Here is a 21,411-nt window from a genome sequence, read left to right on the forward strand (position 1 = left end):
ATCTGATGCCCTCTACTGGCTTCCACGGGCACCAGGCACACAAGTGGTGCACAGACATACAAAACACACATATACATAAAATAAAAGTTTAGAAAAATTAAATTTAAAAGGAGACAGGGTGTGTTGGTAGGCAGGGCCACTGGCCCTTCTCCATCAGAAGACCCCCTCTTAGGCAGAATCAAAGAAAGGAAATCCTTCCCTTATTGCTGTGTCTCTTTCATAACAGCAGGCTGGGAGGGAAGCCAGTGGACATAGGTAGGGAGTGGACCATCCCTACCCCAGGATTCCAGGAGCTAACTTGTCATGGGCCCCAGTTGTGTTTTGTTGCTGTGGGGTCCTTTCTGCCTCCAAGTAAATGTGTTGTATATAAAAGATTCCAGGGGCTGGAGAGATGCTTTGGTGATTAAGAACACTTGCTGCTCTTCCAGAGGTCCTCAGTTTGGTTCAGCACCCATGTTCAGTGGCTCATAACTACTTGTAACTACAGCTCCAGGGATACACACCCTTCTTTGCCATCCATAGACACACGTACACATATGCACATGAGAAAATCTTTCCTTTTTTTTTCTCTCGAGACAGGGTTTTTCTGTGTAACAGCCCTGGCTGTCCTGGCCCTCGCTCTGGAGACCAGGCTGGCCTCGAACTCACAGAGATCTGCCTACCTCTGCCTCCCAAGTGCTGGGATTAAAGGCGTGTGCCATCACTGCCTGGCATCTAAATCTTTGTGTGTGGGGTGTGTGTGTGTGTGTGTGTGTGTGTGTGTGTGGGTGTGGGTGTGGGTGTGGGTGTGGGTGTGGGTGTGGTTTCTCTGTGTAACTGTCCTGGCTGTCCTGAAACTAACTTTGTTGAAAGAGGTTGGCCTTGAACTCACTGAGATCTGCCCATCTCTGGCTCCCAAATGCAGGGATTAAAGGTGTGCCCCACCACTGCCTGGTAAATAAATATCAAAATAAAAAATAAGGCTCCATTCAGAGCTTTCTTGATTCACTTAGCTACAAAGGAAGCAAGGGAGCCCAGGTGTGGCCCAGGTGCACATCTGTAACTCAGCATGAGGGAGGTGAAGACGGGAAGGCAGGAGGATCAGGACTAAGGTAACCTTGGCTACATAGCAAGTTAGAGATGAGCCTGGGCTACCTGAGACCTTGTTTCAAAGAAAATACAATATTACCCAAGGAGGGAGAGTGTAAGAAAAGGAATCCAGATATGATGGCAGACACTTGTATTCCAGTACTTGGGAGGTTGAAGGAGTAGGATTTCAAGTTCAAGACCATCCTTGGCTACATAGTGAGTTGGCAGTCAGTCTGGAATAGCTGAGAGTCTGTCTCAAAAAAGAAAACGGTGGGAGAAGATGGATGGTTTTTCCTCCAGATCTTTTTGCTTACCCAGCCCAACCTTAAAAATGTAGAGAAGGGGGAAGAGGGAGTGTTTCCCAACTGTTTTTTTTTTTTAACTTTTATGTATTTAAGTAGACCAACCACGGCAGTTTATGACCCAAATGCAAAGATATCTTTTAAGTTACTAGACAAGCCAAGTAAATCCAGATAGGAAGGGGGCCATGAAATAAATAATGCATATATTTAAAAATTTCCCTCTGGTTCTTCTGGAATGTGTACATGTCCTTGTTCCGTCCCACCCATCCCTGAACTTTAAGGAAGGAATGCTAAACACAATCAGGAAAGGTCACCATCTGGCCAGCGGAAAGTTTTTGATATGGTGGAAGTGCCATCTCTGGGACTTCTGTGAGTTCTGGCTGTCAGCCATTTTTTGGTAGCCAAAGATTGCCCCAGGGTGTTGACAAAACAAAGTGGGCTGGATGAGCCCAGACAAAGCCCATGCTTGCACAGAGACATGGAAGTTGGACACTCAGGGGGGGCTATCTCTCTGCTGGGACAGGCACAAGGGACACCAAAGCCTGAAGAGGAAGTTCTGGGATCCTCTAGCTCCCACTTCCTGTGAACTGTAGGTGGTGTTCTGAGGAAGCAACCAAGCTCATTAGGGATTCTATGTTCTCAAAGGCAACTAACCCAGGCCACAAGCCAGGGCAATGGAAGTAACCCAATGTGGTGGTTCATTCCTGTAATCCTGGCACTGGGGAGGTAGAGGCAGGAGCATCAGAAATTCAAGGCCATCCTAAGTTGGAAGCTCAAGGCCAACTTGAGCCACATGAAACTTTGTCTTAAAACCAGAGTTGTTACTCAGGTTAAGGCACTTGCTGCCATGGCTGATGGCCTGAGTTTGATCCCACATGATGGGAGGAAAGAAGTGACTCCCACGAGGTGTTTTAATACATATATATATATATATATATATATATATATATATATGCAGAGAAAGTTTTCTGTAATACACAGTGAACTGTAACTTGTGGGTGGTGGAAATAGCTTTAATTCTACTTCTTTTTTTTTTTTCCGAGACAGGGTTTCTCTGTGTAGCTTTGGAGCCTATCCTGGCACTCGCTCTGGAGACCAGGCTGGCCTCGAACTCACAGAGATCCACCTGCCTCTGCCTTCCGAGTGCTGGGATTAAAGACGTGCACCACCAACGCCCGCTCTAGTTCTGCTTCTTAGCACACAGAAATTTTCTACCTTACACACACTGCTTCTGTAAACACGAAGGGATTATTTTCTTTTTAGAAGTTGAGTAAAGGATTCTGTTGGTAAAGTGCTTAATTGGCCTGCTCGAAGCCCTCGGTTCGGTCCCCTGAAGTGCATAAATTGGTCATGGTGGTGTACGTGCAAGGGGTCAGTTGATGGTAGCAGGAGGAGCAGATATTCAAGGCCCTCCTTGGCTATATTTGGGGCCAGCCTGGGCTCCATATGACTGTGGGGGGGGTATTTTCAGAGCTGGTGTTGTCTATTATAGGAGGGATTTCCTAGACTATCTATTCCCAGCCCTATTGTTTTTCCCAAAGGAGGCAAGATTTTTGACTTGTCACACCGACTTAAACAATTTTGAAAATTGTGGAAAATTTCAAACAGATTCATTATCAGATAAAATACTTTCAGTGGACACTCATGTGCCCATTGTCTACCCTCCAGGGATTACTCATGGACACCATGGTCATTTTCTACTATTTTTATTTTATTTTGAAGCAAATGCCAAACCTCATACAAGTCATTTTATTCATATTTCAGCACCACCTATTTTAGGACTTTTTTTTTCAAGACAGGGTTTCTCTGTATAACAGCTCTAGCTGTCCTGGAACTCACTCTGTAGACCAAGCTGGCCTCCAACTCACAGAGATCTACCTGCCTCTGACTCCTGAGTACTGAGATTAAAGGAGTGTGTCACCACTGCCTTTTTTTGTTTGTTTCCTTGTTTTGTTTTTTGGGAAATATTTTATTGAATGTCTTTACAGAGCAATAACCCACCTCCAGATGCATCTGCCAAGACCCTGTTAAAAAATAGGGAACAGACCCATACACAGTGGTGGCACACGCCTTTAATCCCAGCACGTAGGAGGCATAGATAGGCAGATCTCTGTGAGTTAGAGGCCAGACTGGTCTACAGAGTGAATTACAGGACAGCCAAGGCTACACAGAAAAACTCTGTCTTGGAAAAACCAAAACAGAAAAAAAAAAAAAAAAAGAAAAATGTATGTACCACTTGATAGATTTCATGTCATCTCTGGACAGGGGGTATGCTAATCTCCTCTGTGTCATTCTTATTTTTAGTATATATGCTACCAAAGTGAGAAAGAAATTTTCTGAGATTAGTGTTTTATTCTGCAATCCACGCTGTCCTGGAACTATGCTGTCGAGGCTTGCCTTGCACCCAGGGTGATCCTTTGGCTTTAGCATCAAAAGTCTGTACTAAGTTTACAGAAGTGAGCCACCACACATAAATCTTATTACATTTATTTATTTTGTGTATGACTATGCGTGGGCACCCACATGTCACAGCTGGGGTGTTAAGAGCAGAGGACAACTTGTAGGAGTTGATTCTCTTCTTCCCTCCTGTGAGTTCCAGGAATCAAACTCAGGTCATCAGGCTTGGCAGCAAGTGCCTCTACCTGCTGAGCCATCTCCTTGGTCCTAAGTGAACTTTTATTTATTTATTTGGTTTTTTTGCCTGACAGGGTTTCTCGGTGTAGCCCTGGCTGTCCTGGAACTTGCTCTGTAGACCAGGTTGACCTCAAACTCTGAGATCTGCCTCTCTCTGCTTTCCGAGTGCTAGATTAAAGGTGTGCACCATCACCACCTGGTTCTAAGTTAACTTTTATAGGCGTTTTGGGGGCTTGAGAGATGGCTCAGTGGTTAAGAGCACATACTGTTCTTGCAGAGGACCCAAGTTTGGTTCCCAGCACCCATATCTGGCAGCTCACAACCACCTGTAACTCCAGCTCCAGGAGACCCAATGCCTCTGAGGGCACCTGTACATCCACACACAAGGCATGCATGCATATGCATAATTAAAATTATAAAAATAAAAGAAACACAGATGGCATGGGATTGTGGTTCAGTTGTCAGAGTGCTTGCCTAACATGTACAAAGTCTGGGGTTTGATCCCTAGCACCCCTGTAAATCAGAAGATAAAAGCAGGAGAGTCAGGAGATCAAGGTCATGATGGCTACATAGCAAGTTTGAGGTTGTGAGATGACAAAGAAACCCCACCTCGAGCGAGGAAAAACAGTTGTTGAGGCTGGAGAGATGGCTCAGAGGTTAAGAGGACTGGCTACTCTTCCAGAGGACCCAAATTCAATTCCCAGGACCCATATGGCAGTTCACAACTGTCTGTAATTCCAGCTCTAGGGGATTCAATTACCTCATACAAACATACATGCAGGTATATAAAATAAAAATAAATGAACCAAGCAAGGGAAAAGGCAAGGATAGGCACCTTCAGTTCTCCGACCTCTGTATACTCACCCTGACACACACTTGTCAATTTTAGATTTGGTTCTACTCATTGTTGTTGTTGTATTGGTCATCTTTCTCTCTTCTATGTATTTTTAATTTCTTGAGAGAGGTTCTCACTGTGTAGCCCAAGCTATCCTAGAACTCATTATGTACACCAAGCTGTCTTCAAACTCGAGGCCTTTTTCAGTCTCCCGGGAGCTGCGATCACATATGTGAGCCTCCACATAGAACTTTAAAATCAGTTTCTAGTGTCTGTGTGTGTTTGCACCCAATGTGTGTGGGTGTGAGTGCAAATGCACATGGGGGCCAGAGGTCAACTTTGGGGACACCCCCTCAGAAGCCACTCAGCTTGATTTTTGAGATAGTCTCTTCAATGGTTTGGAACCCATGAACTCAGCTAGGCTGGCTGGCCAGCAGTGAGCTCTAGGAATCCCCATCTTCACCTCCTCTGGGCTGGGATTAGAAGTATGAACCCCCACACACAACTTTTATTTATTTACTCTCAGCAAGCACTTTACAGCATTGAGCTATCTCCATATCCATTTTTTAAAAGATCTTATTTATTTATTATGTATACAGTTATCTGCATGCATGCTTGCACACTGGAAGAGGGCACCAGATCTCATAATGGATGGTTGTGAGCCACCATGTGGTTGCTGGGAATTGAACTCAGGACCTCTGGAAGAGCAGCCAGTGCTCTTAACCTCTGAGCCATCTCTCCAGCCCCACTATTTCCATATCCTTAATTTAAAAAAAATCATTACATTTTATTTATTCTGTGTGAGGGTGGGTGTGAAAGGGGTACATGTATGCTACAGCATGTTTGTGTCTACCAGAGGACAACTTGTGGGAGTCCATTCTCCCTTCTACCACTCAGTCCCAAGGGATCACATATAGGTTCTCAGCTTGGTAGCAAGCACCTTTATCCTCTGAACCATCTCATAAGCCCTTTAAAAAAAGGTTTCTTTAATTTTTTTTTTTCTGAGACAGGGTTTCTTTGTGTAGCCCTGGCTGTCCTGGAACTTGCTCTGTAAGCCAAGCTGACCTCAATCTCAGAGACCTCCTGCCTCTGCCTCCTGAGTGCTGGGATCACAAAGCATCCTGTAAGAACCAACCACTCCGGAACCACTTTCTAATAAATCTCCTTTTTGGGAGGTGCCAGATGCTAGGGTCTCTCGGGGCTCCTTATTCCGGTGAGTTATTTGATATTTGAGCTCTGTTCTAGGGCTAAAATGCTCTGATTTTATGTTTTAGTGTTCAGGAAGGCAGGTCATCCTATTACTCTGTTTCAGAATGTTCTGGTTTCCCCCATTATCGTTCTGGATGAACTTTCAAATTTTATCAAGTTTCCAAATGAGTCCCTTAGGGCTATGGTAAATTCACTTGAAAACTGTCGTCTTTTGTTACTAAGCGATTTAAATGTACGGAAGTCCTTACTCCTTGCTTTTTCAAACAAATCTTACCCTTTTATCTTTTTTTTTAAATTGGTTTTTCTTTTCTTTTCTTTTTTTTTTTTTTTTCAAGACAGGGTTTCTCTGTGGCTTTGGAGCCTGTCTTGAACTTGCTCTGTAGACCAGGCTGATCTCAAACTCACAGAGATCCACCTGCCTCACCACTGCACTCTGACTGCCTCTGCCTCCCAGGTGCTGGGATTAAAGGCATGTGACACCACCACCCTGACCCTTTTAAGATATTTGGTGTGTGTGTGTGTGTGTGTGTGTGTGTGTGTGTGTGTGTGTGTGTGTGCATCCTGGCCACAGTGCTCCAGTGCTCCTGTCAAGGTCAGAGGACAACTTTGTAGAGTTCATTTTCTCTATCTACCTTTATGTGGGTTCTGGGGATTGAACTTAGTTCATTGGGCTTAGGGACAATCTTTTTTTTTTTTTTATTTTTTCTCCCTCTGAACCATTGTACCAGGTACTTGTTTTTTAGTTCATTGAATTTTGATTTTAGATTTGTTTAATGTATTATGAGTGTTTGCCTGCTGTGTCCTGCGTAACATGAGGTCAGAAGAGAATAAATGTCACATGTCCTGAAACTGGAGTTACAGATGTTTATGAACCATGAAGCTGCTAAGCACCAAACCTGCATCCTATACAAGAGAGACCTGTGCTCTTATCTGCTGAGTCAGCTCTCTAGCTGGTGGGGGATGGGTGTGTGTGTATGTGTGTGTGTGTGTGTGTGTGTGTGTGTGTGTGTGTGTGTGTTATGGACAGGAATTTACTCTCCAGATTTCCTTTTTAAATGACTGTGTAGAAAGTTGATTTTATTAATTGATCTATTTCTTATTAAATATATATTTATATATTACTTATTAAAGTTACTCCATATATATATATATATATATATATATATATATATGTTATTATACAGATGTACAGGCCTCAGACTCAGCATGGGCTCACTCCGGGCTCTGAACGTACGAGGCAAGCATTCTGCCATCTGAGCTACACTCCCAGGCCATATTATGATTTTTTCCATTTTATTTTTTGCGATAGGATCTCACTATTGGAACCTTGTCTGATCTGGAACTCGCTGTGTAGACCAGGCTGGCCTCAGATTCACAGAGATCTGCCTGTCTCTGCCTCCTGAGTGCTGGGATTAAAGGTTGGCATCACTGCCCAGCCCCATATTATGACTCTTGCTGCTGTTATTAATGTACTAGTTTCATTTCTTTTTGCTTTTTTATTTATTCGTATCTGTGTGAGTGTGCATGTGGAGATCATATAGCAGCCTGGGGGAGTTGGTTCTCCCCTTCTAAAATGTAAGTCCTGGAGATCAAAGTCAGGCCAGCTGGCTTGGCAGCAAGGCCCTCACTGTTGAGCCACCTTACCAGGCCCCTTTCTTTTTTAAATAAATAAATTTATAATAAAAATACTTTATATTATAACACAAACATATTATATCATATGTAATGCATATGAGTGTTTTCACTGAATACATGTGCACTGTGTACATGCCTGGTGCCCTTGGATTCCAAAAGAAGGCATCAGATCTCTTGGAACTGGAGTTATAGACTGCTATGAACCAGCATGTTGGTGCTGGAAACCAAACCCAGGTGCTCTTAATCACTGAGTCATCTCTCCAACCTTTTCCATTTCTTCTCTGCAGGGTCTCTTAGAGCCTAGGTTGGCTTTGATCTTGAACACCTGATCCTCCTGCCTTTATCTAAATTCTGGCATCAAAGGCATCCACCACTATACTGGCTTCTGGACATTTTTCTAACTAGGCATAAAAATATCTACCGCTTGGTGTTTGTTGCTTTTTGTTTTTTAGATGGGGTCTTGTTCTATAGTTCAGGCAGGCAAGCCTTGAACTTTGGATCTCCCTCCCTCCACCTCCCAAAGGCTGGGATTACAGGACTGCATCCCCACTGCACCCTCACTGCCCACTATCTTACCCCCCTCTCAAACTAGCATTATTTCTTTATTTTCAAGTAGCTTTCAGGTGTTGGGATTAAAGGCATGAGCCACCACCATCAGGCCATTAATTTATTTCTAATTGAAGTTTCCTCCAGTCTAAAAACTTCATAGAACTATCATCATTTTTTAATGATCCATATAGTGTGTCACCATTATTTATTTGTTAGTGGTAGTATACGTGATTGAACCTTAGGCTTGCAACAGATTTTTTTTTTTTCAAGATAGGATTTCTCTGTGCAACAGTGCTGGATGTCCTGGAACTCACTCTGTAGACCAGGCTGGCCTCCAACTCACAGAGATGTGCCTGCCTCTGCCTCCCAAATGCTGGTGTTAAAGCCACCACTGCCTGGCTCTTACACAAGTATGAAGCCACATCCCCAGCCCCTCACTGGGAGATTCTGGGCAAGAACTCTACTGCTGACCCCCGCCCGACTCAGCCTTTTCCCTGGGAGATTCTAAGCAAATGGTTTCTGAGGACTTATACCCCCAGCCTTCTCACCTGCCCTATCAGTGTTCTTAGAGGACCAACCGCCCTCTTCCCTGTTAGCCCTGCAGCAGTGTCTGCTGGAGTCTGGGAGTTTCGGCTCCTGGAGTAGACTACAAGGTCAGCAGAAAGCACTCCTACCGCATCAGTGCGCTGCCAGGAACACGGCGGAGGCTCAGTTAGAACGCAGTGTCTAACAAACATAAGGAGCTGGGTTTGAACCCCAAGCTCCCAAGTGAAAGGCAGGCGTTCACACCTGTGATCCCAGGTATGAACAGCAGATGCCTGGAGCTTCCTGGCCAGCTAGTGTTACCAGAATCAGTGAGCTCCAGGTTCACTGAGAATTCCAGAGGGCACCTGAGATCAGTCTCAGGCCTCCATCCACCCTCATGTGCACACATTCACAAACACACGTGTGCATTCACCAGGGCGCACATGCACACGGACGCGCGCGTGCACGCGCGCACACACAGCGACGGACAGCATGATGGAATTCCCACTTACCTGAAACTCTGCCTTTCCTTGTGACTGATCATGGAGCCTCCAGGTGGCACCTTGGACTCCCACCCACCCAGGGCAATGTGGGAAAAGGGAACACGTGTAAGACAGAGCACACGGGGAAATATAAGAAGCCAGCTCTAGGATCATGAGTCTTTTAATATATTATTCTGAAAAGAAAGGAATTTAAAAAAAGTTCCTGACAGCTTTTTTTTTTTTTAATTTAAATAAATACCCCGCCCCCTCCACCCACTTAAGTTTTCCCTCTGCCCATCATCCCACCCGTCCCTGGCTAGACCCTTACCCCAGAACTAAATAAAACGCCTGTTTTACAGCAGACCACACTCACTACCAAATTCTGGGAAAACTATAAATACTGCCACTGTCTGAGCCTGTGCCTCTGCCTGCTCCCCAAGCAGACCCATCCCCCCCTTTAGCGGGGCAAGGATGGCGGAGGTCGTTAGGCACTGGCCTTGGGGAGAGTGCAAATTTAGTCACGGTTCTCCACCTCCTGCTCAGAAGTAGGTCAGAAGGGCTCAGAATTGCCCTCCAGACTAAAATAAATACAAAATAAATACCCTTTCCCACTCTCCCGGCTCTCGATGAAAGAGCTAGTTTCCCTGTTGCTCCAGTCAATCTCCTGTATGCCCCACCCTCAACTTCCTCCAAACCCCGCCTTTCCCCATGGTGATCTCCACCGTGGCCTTCCCTTCAGTAAGAGGAGTCTACACGCTCAGACCCCCCTTCCAATGTCAAGCAAACCCCTCCTCCTCCCCCACTTCCTTGGGATGCTACTGGCACCTTAAGTCCCCAGATGGGCCTAGTAGGAACCCTCTTCTCAAGTAGACCTGGGCAGGCCCCTCCCTTCCCTGCATCCTCAGATGGCAGTGTCCCAGAGGACCGTGTGCTGCCGGCGGCAGGGCGGGGTGCCCGACTTTCGGGGCTCAGGGCCCCGCCGCCAGCTGGGGAGAATGGGCATGCTCTCTTGCTTGCAGAGCCCCCGGTCGGGGCGGTGACGTGCCTTGATTTCCTTACACACGCAGCGTTTGCGCTCAATCACCTCTAGGAGTTTGCCGTCTCGCTCCCGGGCGGGCTGGGGCGGCAGGGGCAGAGGCAGCACAGGGTGGGTCTGTGCCAGGAACCCCAGAGAAAGAAAAATATGTGGGATAGGGAGTGTCAAGGACCTTGTGCCCAAACCAACGACCTCCAGTAGAAACAAACCCTCCTCCCCCAGGCCCTGCATCGCATCCTCTCTCCCAGGCTGAGTGTGATGGGCACCCTTTCTCCACTTATGCTCTCTGGTGTTAGACTAGGCTTGCCTGGCCCTGAGAAAGGAGCCTCTTAAAAAACCATTTCCCGGCACTTGGGAGCAGAGGCAGGCAGATCTCTGAATTCCAGGCCAGCCTTATCTACAGAATGAGTTTTAGGACAGCCAGGGCTACACACAGAGAAACCCTGGCTTGAAAAACCAAAACCAAAACCCCAAAACCAAATCCCAAAAACACAAAAACAAAAAAAGAAAAAGAAAAAGAAAGATCTCATTTCCCAACAAAATAGAAAGACATGAAAGTGGGCAGGAGGCTTGCAAAGAAGAGATGGGGGGGGGATGGCACAAGCGGGAGAGAGATTGTTGGGTGGGCTTGAGGGAAATAATCAAAATGCATAACATACATATGTGAAATTATCAAAGAATTAAAAAGTCTTATGATGCTAGGAAAGTAGCTCAGCTGAGAGTGCTTGCTTAGCATGCACAAAGCCCTGGGTTCCAATACTCAGAACCTCCTAAATCAGGCCTCGGGCCTATTCTTGTAATCCCAGCATTCTGGGAGTCAGAAGTTCAAAGTCATCCTCAGCATCTTCCTAAGTAGGAGGTCAGTCTGGAATTCATGAATGAAATCATCACAAACAATCAAAAGGTGCTGGGCTTGGTGGACCACGCCTTTAATCCCAGTACTTGGGAGGCAGAGGAGGATGGGTTTATGAGTTTGAGGCCAGCCTGATCTATATGAGTTCCAGGTCCACCAGGGCTACACAATGAGAACTCTGTCTCAAAAAACCAACAAAACAAACTCAACCAAAAAAAAAAAAAAAGAAAGAAAGAAAGAAGGTATTTTCTAGAAGACCATGAGATCCTTAATAGTCTTGAAAAACAAACAAATAAAAATGCTAGTTTTTCCAGACCAGACATGTATTTTTCAAGTTTTTCCTCCAAGGGGGACTTTTCTTCTAAATTGATAAAATTACCCCATAGACTAGACACTACCTAGACTTGCCACCACCCAGGACCCTGTTTCTGTGACCATGTTAAGTAGCCCCATCCTGGAAACTATCTATTAACCCTCCTTGTCTTTAGTTCCCGCTAGTCAGCCTGTGCAGACAACACTGCTTAGTCCCCAGCCTGACTTTTTCCCATACCTTCCCTCATCTTCTTTTCCTATTTCTTTACTGAAAAATTTAAAAAGCATTTCATTTATTTCATGTGTGGGAGCACAGCACATGCCACAGCTCACGGAGATCAGAAGACAACTCTTGGGTGTCAGTTCTCTCCTCCTACCATGTGGCTTTGTGGCTTCAGAGGATCGAACTCAGCTGTCAGGCTTGGTGGCAAGTGCTTTTACCCACTGAGCCATCTCATAGCCCACTTCCTTTTTAAGATTTTTCATTCCTGTATGTGCCGGAGTATATGCTATAAACTGGACTTGGAGGCTGGAAGACTTAGGATTCCCTGGAGCTGGAGTTATAGGCAGTTATGAATTGCCCAGTGTGGGTGCTGGGAATTGAACTCTGGTCTTTTGCAGGGAGAAAACACATGTTCTTAACTGCCCAGCCTTCTCTCTAGCTCCTTTCTTCCTTCCTTTTTTCTTATTCCTTCCTTCCTTCCTTCCTTCCTTCCTTCCTTCCTTCCTTCCTTTTTTGTGAGACAGATTGGCCTGGGACTCCGTATGTAGTTCAGAGAGGATGACCTTGAACTCCTAACCCTCCTGTTCCCATCTTCCAAACTGGGATTACAGGTATATGCTCTATAGTGCCCTGACCCCTTTCTTACCCTATTTGTTAATTTATTTTTTAATTTGGTATTTTGAGACATGATTCTTTTTTAATGTAGCCCAAGCTGGCCTCCAACTCCACATGAATTGTTTTGTTTTGTTTTGTTTTTTGTCTCAGCTTCTCCAGAGCATTGGATTACAGGGGTGAGTGGGTCTATCTTTCTTTCCATACCCAAGCCTTCTTTTCTAGCTGCTCCTTCAAAAATAAAACAAAGACCAGATCTCACCTGGCTCAGGGCAACCCTGGGCTGGCTGCAGGGCCGAGGGGTATGGAGCGCAGCCTGACGGACTCCAGAGGTGGAGGCAGAGCGGCCCAGGCGGTACCCTCCTGTGAAATCTAGGCCCAAAAACCAGAGATGAGAAGAGAGACCTACAGATGCCTAGTTCCTCACCTCCCTAAAGAGGCTGTAGGCCAAACTGTCCCCTGCCTCATCAAAAGAAAAAAGATGGAGATATAGTGTTAAGATTCAGGATTCTAGGTGGGGATGTGGCTTGGTGGTAGAGCACCTGCCTAGAATCCCCCAGTGAGGGGCTGAGGGCGTGGCTCCATGGTAGAGACCATGCCTTGTATGGGGAACTCCTGGGTTCCATTCAAAGTACAAGAAATATTTTTCAAAGGTTAATGGCCTTAGACATGGAGTTGATAGTAAGTCGGGCAGGGTGGCCCAAGGTGGACCCTGGCAGATTCCTGACCCACCCATCTCCATATACAGTATGAGGGCAAGGTGTCACCTCCATTCCGGTGGCAGGCCGGGAAAGTCTGGCAAGGGACTGGCAACGCTGTGCGGCTCCCTCCTCGATCGTGGTGGATCCTGGCCAGCAGACCCTCTGCCCCCTGGCTCCTCACAGGGATCCCTGATGCCACAGCACCCCTGTCCTCTGGCTCTACTTTGCCTGGACCCTCCGTACTGCCATTCCAGTCCCGGGCACTGTCCTCGACTTCTGCTGGGATAACAAAAAAAGCTTAGTGTCTGTAGGCGGGAGGGGCCTCTCTATCCCCAGCAGGCACATACAATGCAGCATGGGTAGCCCTTCTGCAAATCACAACAGGAATGGGAAAGGTGTACCTCACTTCCCCAACACACACCCCAGAGCCAGCCTTGACACCTTCCTTTCTACCCATTGTTACCATCACCGGGGCTCAGAATCATACATATGTTCAGAAAACCCTTCCCCCTGGCCAGCAGGGCTTTCTCTACCCTATCTTTGGCTTTTAAACCTCTCCAGGTCCAATAGGGTTTGAATGAACACCCTGGAAAACAGGGGTGCTGTCTCTCAGTGGGGAGAATCCCAAATCCTGATCTCAGAAAGGGGGTGGGGGTTATGTTGAGTGTACAGAGTGGGGGGAAGGGCTGTATGAGAACTAAGCCCATCTCTGAGAACAGGCCTGGCAGAGCATTGCGTTGCCTGGCAACGGTAGGGGCCTCCCTCTCCTCTCACTCCTGTCTGGATGGGTTGCCATGGTAATAGCTGGGAGGCAGCTGTGTTTAGTTCCTAGTGTGCACACACTCACAAACACACACCCTTGCAGCCCAAGAAAGGGAGGGGCAGAGGGTGGAGTAGGATGGTGGATTGTACCCCGCCCCTAACCCAGACCTTCCCACCTCTTCCTGAACACATTTGGAGACAGCTCCCCTCCTCCAGCCATTCATTCTGCTCCTCACCCCCATCTATCTGGTCTCCCAGAAAACTTGCCAAGTCAAGACAATGGACCTGTGGTTTCTAAATACCTTGCTTCGTATTTACCCCCGACCCTAAGCCACCCGCCACATACCCACACCCAGTCCCCACTTCTCACTCACTGTCCAGTTCCTTTGCTCTCTTCCCACCATACAGGACCTTCCTCTGCAGAGCCCAGCCTGCCCCAAATGCGGCACCCATCTCCTCTTCTTCCGGTGTCCCTGAACTGGTAATAACATGGGCACAGGAGATGCTGGCAAAGGCACCCCCATCAGTCCCGGGCTCTTGCAGCTGGATCTTGACCATGGGGGGCGGTCCTCCTATTCCACAGCCCTTATTCAGCACCCCCCCAGCCTTGAGACTGTCATAGGCAGGGGGTCTCTTGAGCCCAGCTGCTGTGGCTGGGTAGGTCCAGAGGGGGGTCAGGGGACCTGCAGTTGGATCCGGAAGGCTGTGGGGGGAGGTCAGGCAGCTACGGTGGTGGAGGGCCCCAGCTGCTGAGCCCATCGCCCCACTATGGGGGCTGGATTTCCCGGGTACAGGGGGCCTCGAGCTGGCACACAGCATCCCGTGGAGAACTGAAATCTCCTCGGTCTTTGGCTCCCCAACACCTAGGGGTGGACCAGTTGGCAGGACCGAGTGTGTGGTCACTTTCACCGCAGAATACACCATAGTGTACGACACAGCCTTGTCCTTGGGGGGGCCGGGGAGCAAGGCAGCTGGGGTAGGGTGGGCTGCCGGTACCCCTACCGCTTTGGGGCAGATCATGCTGTGAGAGTTGGGGAGCTCCCGCTCCCCGCGGGTCTGGCCTGAGCCCTGGGGTGGCAATGGTGTCGAGTGGCTCCTGGCTCTGCCTGATGGTCCCAGCAATAGCAGGTTGGCAGCAGGAGGTGGAGGCGGCAGGGGAGGCGTCTCCTGCTCTCGTGCAGGCACTTGGGGAGCTGGGGTGGAACCAGTTGGCTCCTTGGAGTGGCAGAGGACTGGTAGCCTTGAGACCCCATCGCCAGGGGCTCGTGAAGCAGACTTGGCTTGGGGAAAGGCCAGGAGTGGAGGGCGGTGTTGAAGAAGGTTTGGAAAAGGTGGGGGTATTTCACAAGGAGTGGTCTTGGTGGGTGTCCCATCCCTCCGGCTCGGGAGAGCTGAAGCTGGACGGCGGTGGGGGTGGGGGGGTGGGGGCTGGAGGACATGAGGCTGTTGAGGAGGGGAGGGTGCCATCAATGGAGGAGGCCCATTGGCTCTGCCATCTCCTGCCTCTTCAGGCAGTGGGTACTTCATCTCTTCATATATAGCTTCGCTGTCTTCAGAGTCTGAATCGGCTCCTGCTGGAGGGGTTGGGCCTCCACTTCCAAGAGGAGGCCCAGTGAGGCCTCCTCCACTCCGTCCTCCTCCACGAAAGACATCCCCCACCATCTCAATGTACACTGGCTCTTCTTCTTGGGTACCTGCATCCAGGTCTCCGGATATTCGAGATGCCCTGCTGAGGCGTTGCAGGGGCAGGTTCCCCCCTCGAGGACACGGGGCTGCGGCACAAGACTCATCGAAGGACACAGACAGCTGGGTGTTGGGGCTTCGCCTGGGTTTTTGTGGTGGAACCTTCCGGCTAGATTCTCGACACTCAGGGGTTGGCTTCTGAGAGCCTAAGTAGGGTGAGGAGAAAAAGAAATGGAGCTTATTGAATTCAGACCATCTAACATGCCAGGTTAAGGGCTCTACCACTGAGACACATTCTAGCCCCTCACTGGTGGATTCTAGGCAGGTGCTCTACCACAGAGCCACACCCCAGGCCTTCACTGGGGAGTTCTAGGCAGGTGCTCTACCACTGAGGCAAGTCCCCAGGTTTTTTTGTTTGTTTGTCTGTTTGCTCTTTTAAAATAGGACCTCTAAGTTGCCCAGATTGGCCTTGAACTCACTCTATAATGAAGGTGGAGAATTCCTTTTTGACCTCCTGATCCACCTTCAAGGACATCTTTGTCTGCTCAGAGCCCACTACGTTCCTTTTCTACAAGGCAGTCCAGTCTTTATCTCTTCTTTTTCATTCTAGTTTTTTGTTTTGTTTGTTTGAGACAGGGTCTCACTACTTAGCCTTGGCTAGCCTGGATACATGGTTCAGGCTGGCCTTGAACTCACAGCCTGCCTCTGCCTCGAGTATTGGAAGGCCAGTGCCATCTGTCTAGGGTTTTGTTGGTTTCCTGTTTGTTTTTTTCTTCAGTTTTTTGTTTGTTTGTTTGGTTTTTCTTTTTTTTCTGAGACTGGGTCTCATCATGTACCCTAGGCTAGCCTCAAGGAACCTACCTCAGCCCCACTGGCAACCTCAGGATCTGCAATTCCTACCCACCTTTGTGTCCTTTCCTAAGAGCTATTTTTGAGGGAGTGTCTCCTGCCCTTGAATGGTTCATCTGAGGTCCATCTAAAAGGAACCCCCTATTCCTTTTGAGAATGGAACCTTCCACTTCCTTGGCTCTTGGCTGAATGAACCCTCCCAGAAGCATCCCCCCCCCAAGTCAGGAATGGATTCTGCTGGCTGCCAGCTTCCTCTGAAAAGGGATGGGGAAACAGGGTGGTTGCCTCACCTGCTTTCTTACTTGGCGGTGTCTCTGCCCCTGATCCTGCCATGCTGAGCTTGGTACTGGGGTGTCTCCGGGGCTTAGCCGGGGGTCTTCGGATGCTACTGTCCTCTGTGAGACCTCCCCCACCTCCTCCAGGCCCAGCCCCTACACTATCCATGCTGCCCACTGAATGGCAGGAGAGGGAGCGTGGGGCCATGGCGCTGCGGCAGGGGTGAGGGGTGTGTTCCTGGGATGCTGGCATCGTCATGAAGCCCATCCTGAGGGACCTTCGAAGTGAGGCAATGTCCCGTACTCGCACCCCAGGCCCTGGGACAGCCCCAGGCCCCACTGGGCCTGTGGGGGCTGTTTCCTTACTGGAGCTAGGGAGAAAAAACAGGATGGAACAGAAGTTAGACATCAGGCCTCCAACTTGCCTTCCTCCATCTCAGGAGGAGATGGCCTTTTCAAGGGTGGAACAACTGTTTCCTTAGTAAGGACAGGAGCCTGTGGTAGGGACATCTGAAGGTCTAAGGTAGGAATGTTTTTGGGCAGATTCTTTGGATTTAAGAAACGCCAGGCACAGGCTGGGCGTTGGTGGCACACGCCTTTAATCCCAGCACTCGGAAGGCAGAGGCAGGCGGATCTCTGTAAGTTCGAGGCCAGCCTGGTCTACAGAGCGAGTGCCAGGATAGGCTCCAAAGCTACACAGAGAAACCCAGTCTCGAAAAACCAAAAAAAAAAAAAAAAAAAAAGAAAAAAAAAAAAGAAACGCCAGGCACTGGGGGGTGGGGTGGGGTGGGGCAGCCTATGGCATGAGAAATGAAAGAAACGGTGTAAGTCAGTGTTCCTGATGCTGCCCAACACCTGACTTCTGTGGAGAAAGACACAATCCAGGCAGCCACCTGACAAACAAGCAGGTACACCTGCTACTGTGCCCCTCTCACATGCTAGCCCCACACCTGGCTTCTGGCCTCCCTTCATGCCCAGCTACTGTGGTCTCTGCCGCATCACAGGCCACCTCTTCCAGAGGCAGGGTGTGATGCCTGAATCATTAGAGCAGCCTCTCTGGGTTTCTCTCTCTCTCCCTCCCTCTCTCTCCCTCTCCTCTCTCCCCCTCTGCTGCCCTCTCTCTGTCAACCTCCTCAGCTCACTCCCATTCCCTTTCTGTCCTGGGTGAGTGAAGGAGAGTGGCTGGCAGAGCAGAGGGGAAGCTGCGGTGGGGTGGGCTCTCATTAAGGCCCTGTCTACTAACCCTTCATTAGGGAGAGATCGCTGTAGTGATCGCTCTGATTAATCTAATTAACAACAAGAATTAAACTCCACAGTTTTGAGGAGGGAGAAGGGAGCCGGGAGGTGGTTCTGACTCAAGCTCCAAGAGGCTGTGTAGTCAAGGGGAAAGGAGGAGGAGGCAGCTGAGAGAGGCTAGCCTTGGTCCCTGGGAGGGCAGGAGAAAGAGTTGGTAGGGATGTGAAAGTGAGAGGCATGGGGGCCTCCACCTGGCTCTTCTGTAGGACTTAGCCTATAAATCCCCTAACGCCACACACACACCCCTCTTTAGTCAGTTACTTCCCCCAACACAGGAAGCTGGGTGGGAGACATGAATGCTTGAGGTCCCTAAAATGACCCTTTCCCTAGACCCTGTGAGGACAGTGGGGCCTGCCCTTTCCAAGGTCAGGTGACAGGGGAAAGCAAGCAGCCAGAGTCTTAAAATAACGGAAAAGAGACTTGGGGCCCATAGACAGGGAAAACCCAATAGGGCTCTCCAAAGCTGGGAGGCATACCCCCGGCTATACCCCTCTCTCAGGCTGGGATCAAACCTGTGCACTTGAAGCCATTCTGTGCTAGGCAGAAAATCAATGGAGGTGGGGAGAACTCACATTGGTGAGAAGGCTGATGGGCCCCAGGAGGGGCTGTGGCTGAACAAAATGGGAAGGCCAAGGGGATGGTGCAACAGGCCATGGGACACTCTAGGGCCCAGCCTTACCTCCTTTTGGCCTCCTCTTCTTTGTGCTGTCTCCACTCCAGCTTGGTTTTTCGGTAGAGAAGGTTCATGTCGTGGGGCAAGAGGTGGGGGCTGAGAGGCCCTGCTTAATGCCACCAGGCCCGGGGGGTGGCCCTCCCTGGGTCCCGGATCCACTTGATAAGGGGAATGGTTGAGAAGGAGAAAGGGGAAGATAAGGTTGGGAGGGGAAAAAAGAGCAGAAACATGATTTGGGTCTTCAAAAGAGGAAAACACAGACGAAGAATATCCAATACAGTCTATGGGACCCCTCCCAGACAGACACATAAGTGAGAGTGTGCAGAGTCACACACCCTGACAAAGGTGTTTGGAGCCACTCTGGAGAGATCAGGTTGACACAGATTTCCATCCTGTGTAAATACATTCTGAACCACCAGAGACAGACCTCACAAACATACAGCAACTCTGTAGGCATACAGCACATTTAGAACCACTACCCGACACACACATATATATATACCTACAAACAGGGGCAGACATAGAGGGGCATAGGTAAACACAAACCCGGGAACAGCAAACACAGACATAAACACCCACCGACACACCCACCGATACACACAGACCTCTAGCATACAAATCTGCTATGGAACTGGCCACACCTACAGACAAGGAGTTGTGCTCAGGGCCTACTTGCGTACATTGCACCCAACTAGGGAAAGGGGGGGCATTTGGGCTTGCTACCCTCTCTTGGGCCCTGAGGCTTAGTGGGGGATCATCAGGACAGGGTGGGTTTGCTGAGGGAAGGATGGTGATTCTGAGTTGGACAACTAAAATCCCACCCACCCATCTACCTTCACTCCCTGGAGTCCCTGCTTTTCCAATCCTGGGCCCGGACCTCCGTCCACCTCTATTCAATCAAGCTCCCTGGTCCTTCAGCAATGGTTTCAGCCTCCCTCCTCTCGCTGATGGCCCAAATCAAACCTACCTTCTTTCTGCTCCAGGATTTGGGAGAACCCTGGCTTCCCCCTAGTAGTCCCGCCCCTGAATCCCACCCTGGAGGGGACGGGGGCCTCCAACCTAGCCCCATAGCAACCCTCTGGGCTGCGGCCTCCATACCTGCGCTTTTGCGTCCCTTCCCCCAAACACTCTCTTTTGCCTTCAGACTCACGTCTCCTCCCTGGAGCCCCTCCTCACAGCCGTCCTCCTCCTTCCCCAGTTTGTTCCAAACCTGGCCTGCTTCATCCACCCCCCTTCCATCCAAGGGCCCCAGGTTTCCCCGGGCGCCCCCTCCTCTTCCCCTTGTCCTGCTACCCTGGTGTCTCCGCCTCTCGCCCCGCCAGTCCTCCCCGCTCCTAGTCCCCCCATCACCACCTCCCCGCAAGAAGCCTCCCCAGTTTCTACATCACCGTACCTGGCCTGCCGGGCGCCGGCCCCCCCATGCCGGGCTCCGCCCGGAGCAGGAGGAGGGAGGAGGAGAGACAGAGAGAGACCGGGGGAGCCGAACTGGGCCCTGCCGCAGAGACAGCCCCGCCTCCGGGTCCGCCCCCAGGCCCGCCCCCGGCCCCAAACCCACCCTTCCACACCCTCCAAGGACAGAGCGGGAGCGGCCGTGCGGCGCGGCACCCGCCGCTTGGGGTGGAGGCCGCAGGGTCCGCCAAGCGCACAGCGGAGCTCGAGAAGAAGGTCTTAGGATGCGGCAGTCCGGCCCCCCAGCTTTCGGCTGTCTGGTCCCAAGCGACCCGAGCCCCCTGCCCCTGCGGGCGGTGCTGGGTTGGGTCTCCCAAACCCAAAGCGGAGCGGGGTGCTCAGCGGCGCCCCCCAGCGGGAGTCTGGAGGTCGCACCCACCCGTGAACCCGGTGCGCCTTAGCGCTCCCGGGTGGGAGGCTGCGGCCGCGGTCCCTGGGTGCTGCCAAGCGGTGAGCCTGGCAGAGGGAATCCGAGTCGGAGCCCGGAGATCGGCACATCTGCGCAGCAGGGGCGTGCTCTTTTGGCCTAGTCTCCGCCGTGCCCCCACCCCCACCCTGCCCTAGGTGAGGGGAGGGCGAGAGTTGGCTGGCTTGGTGCTGGGCCTCCTCCCAGGCGCCCGGACCTTGTTCCATCGTGTGGGGCTCAAAGTCTTCCGCACGTCCGCCCCCGCGGTCCAAGTCATCCTCTACTAACCTTTGACTCCGTGGGCGCCGCCCGTCAGGATCTGGGCACACTAGGTTGGCCTCTACCAGAGACCATCCCGGGCACCGCCTGGGAGTGGTTAGGGATGTGGCTTCATCAGCCCGGTGACAAATTCCTTGCTTGGATCTGTTTTGACGCTTAGCTCTGTGGTTGGGTAAATTAGCTTCAAGACCTCAGATGTACCCTCCATTGACTGGAAAATGGGACCCTTGCAAAGTATGCACACCCTAATCTCTGGTACCTGTGGATGCTTTGCAATGCGGCAAAGTCTTTGCAGGTGCACTGTGCGGCCTCAAGCAGATCTCACTGTTACTTGTTGGAGCCATGCCTCATTTCATACTTCCCTCAATTAACGTTATTGGGGGCTTGGCCCGCTGTGGCACACACCTGTGATCCCAGCATTCCTCAGGTGGAAGTGGATCTTCAGTTCAAGGTCATCCTCAGCTACAAAAGTTGGAAGCCAATATGGCCTACATGAGACTCTAAATAAACAAAGTCCTTAGGAAGGAAGAGAGGTTGTAAGTCAAGAGCCCATATAGGGATCTGGTCTTGAGGAGTGAGGGAATATGGGAATTTAGGACCTGTCCACTACAGCCATTATTTACTATGGCTAATGCAAAACAGACAGGCAATACTGGATCCATTTTTAACAAAAAGGCAAGAATAAATAGATGGGGGGGGGGACGGGAATTGCTTTTTGGTTTTTCTTTTTCTTTTTTCTTAATGATTTATTTGTTATTTTATG

General features: G+C 49.8%; 1 protein-coding gene and 1 non-coding gene across 3 annotated transcripts; both read right to left on the reverse strand.

Moving 5' to 3' along the window:
* Positions 1–3,588: 3,588 nt before the first annotated feature.
* Positions 3,589–3,698, reverse strand: LOC113835700. The gene has a single exon (XR_003485384.1). It is a non-coding gene; the product is annotated as a U6 spliceosomal RNA (small nuclear RNA).
* A 5,818-nt stretch (positions 3,699–9,516) lies between these two features.
* Positions 9,517–20,046, reverse strand: Nyap1 (neuronal tyrosine phosphorylated phosphoinositide-3-kinase adaptor 1). 2 transcript variants are annotated; one of them, XM_027416252.2, is made up of 7 exons: positions 19,908–20,046; positions 18,521–18,672; positions 16,561–16,916; positions 14,113–15,627; positions 13,043–13,255; positions 12,538–12,647; positions 9,517–10,392 (listed from the first exon to the last, which is right to left on the reverse strand). In XM_027416252.2, the coding sequence occupies exons 2-7, from the start codon at positions 18,586–18,588 to the stop codon at positions 10,141–10,143; spliced, it is 2,514 nt and encodes an 837-aa protein (XP_027272053.1). In that variant the 5' UTR covers positions 18,589–18,672; positions 19,908–20,046; the 3' UTR covers positions 9,517–10,140. The 2 variants fall into 2 exon arrangements, with proteins under 2 accessions (XP_027272053.1, XP_027272054.1); XM_027416253.2 differs by having other exon boundaries at positions 9,518–10,392; positions 13,043–13,252.
* Positions 20,047–21,411: the final 1,365 nt, after the last annotated feature.

This window comes from Cricetulus griseus, chromosome 4 (assembly GCF_003668045.3).
Source record: "Cricetulus griseus strain 17A/GY chromosome 4, alternate assembly CriGri-PICRH-1.0, whole genome shotgun sequence".
Classification (NCBI taxonomy): domain Eukaryota; kingdom Metazoa; phylum Chordata; class Mammalia; order Rodentia; family Cricetidae; genus Cricetulus; species Cricetulus griseus.

Coding starts and splice junctions, on each gene's coding strand:
- Nyap1 (XM_027416252.2), bottom strand. CDS start 18,588: ATGAACCTTCTCTACCGAAAAACCAAGCTGGAGTGGAGACAGCACAAA. Junction 16,917..18,520: donor GAAGAGGAGGCCAAAAGGAG/GTAAGGCTGGGC, acceptor TTTTCTCCCTAG/CTCCAGTAAGGAAACAGCCC. Junction 12,648..13,042: donor GGCCTGCCACCGGAATGGAG/GTGACACCTTGC, acceptor TTTTGGGCCTAG/ATTTCACAGGAGGGTACCGC.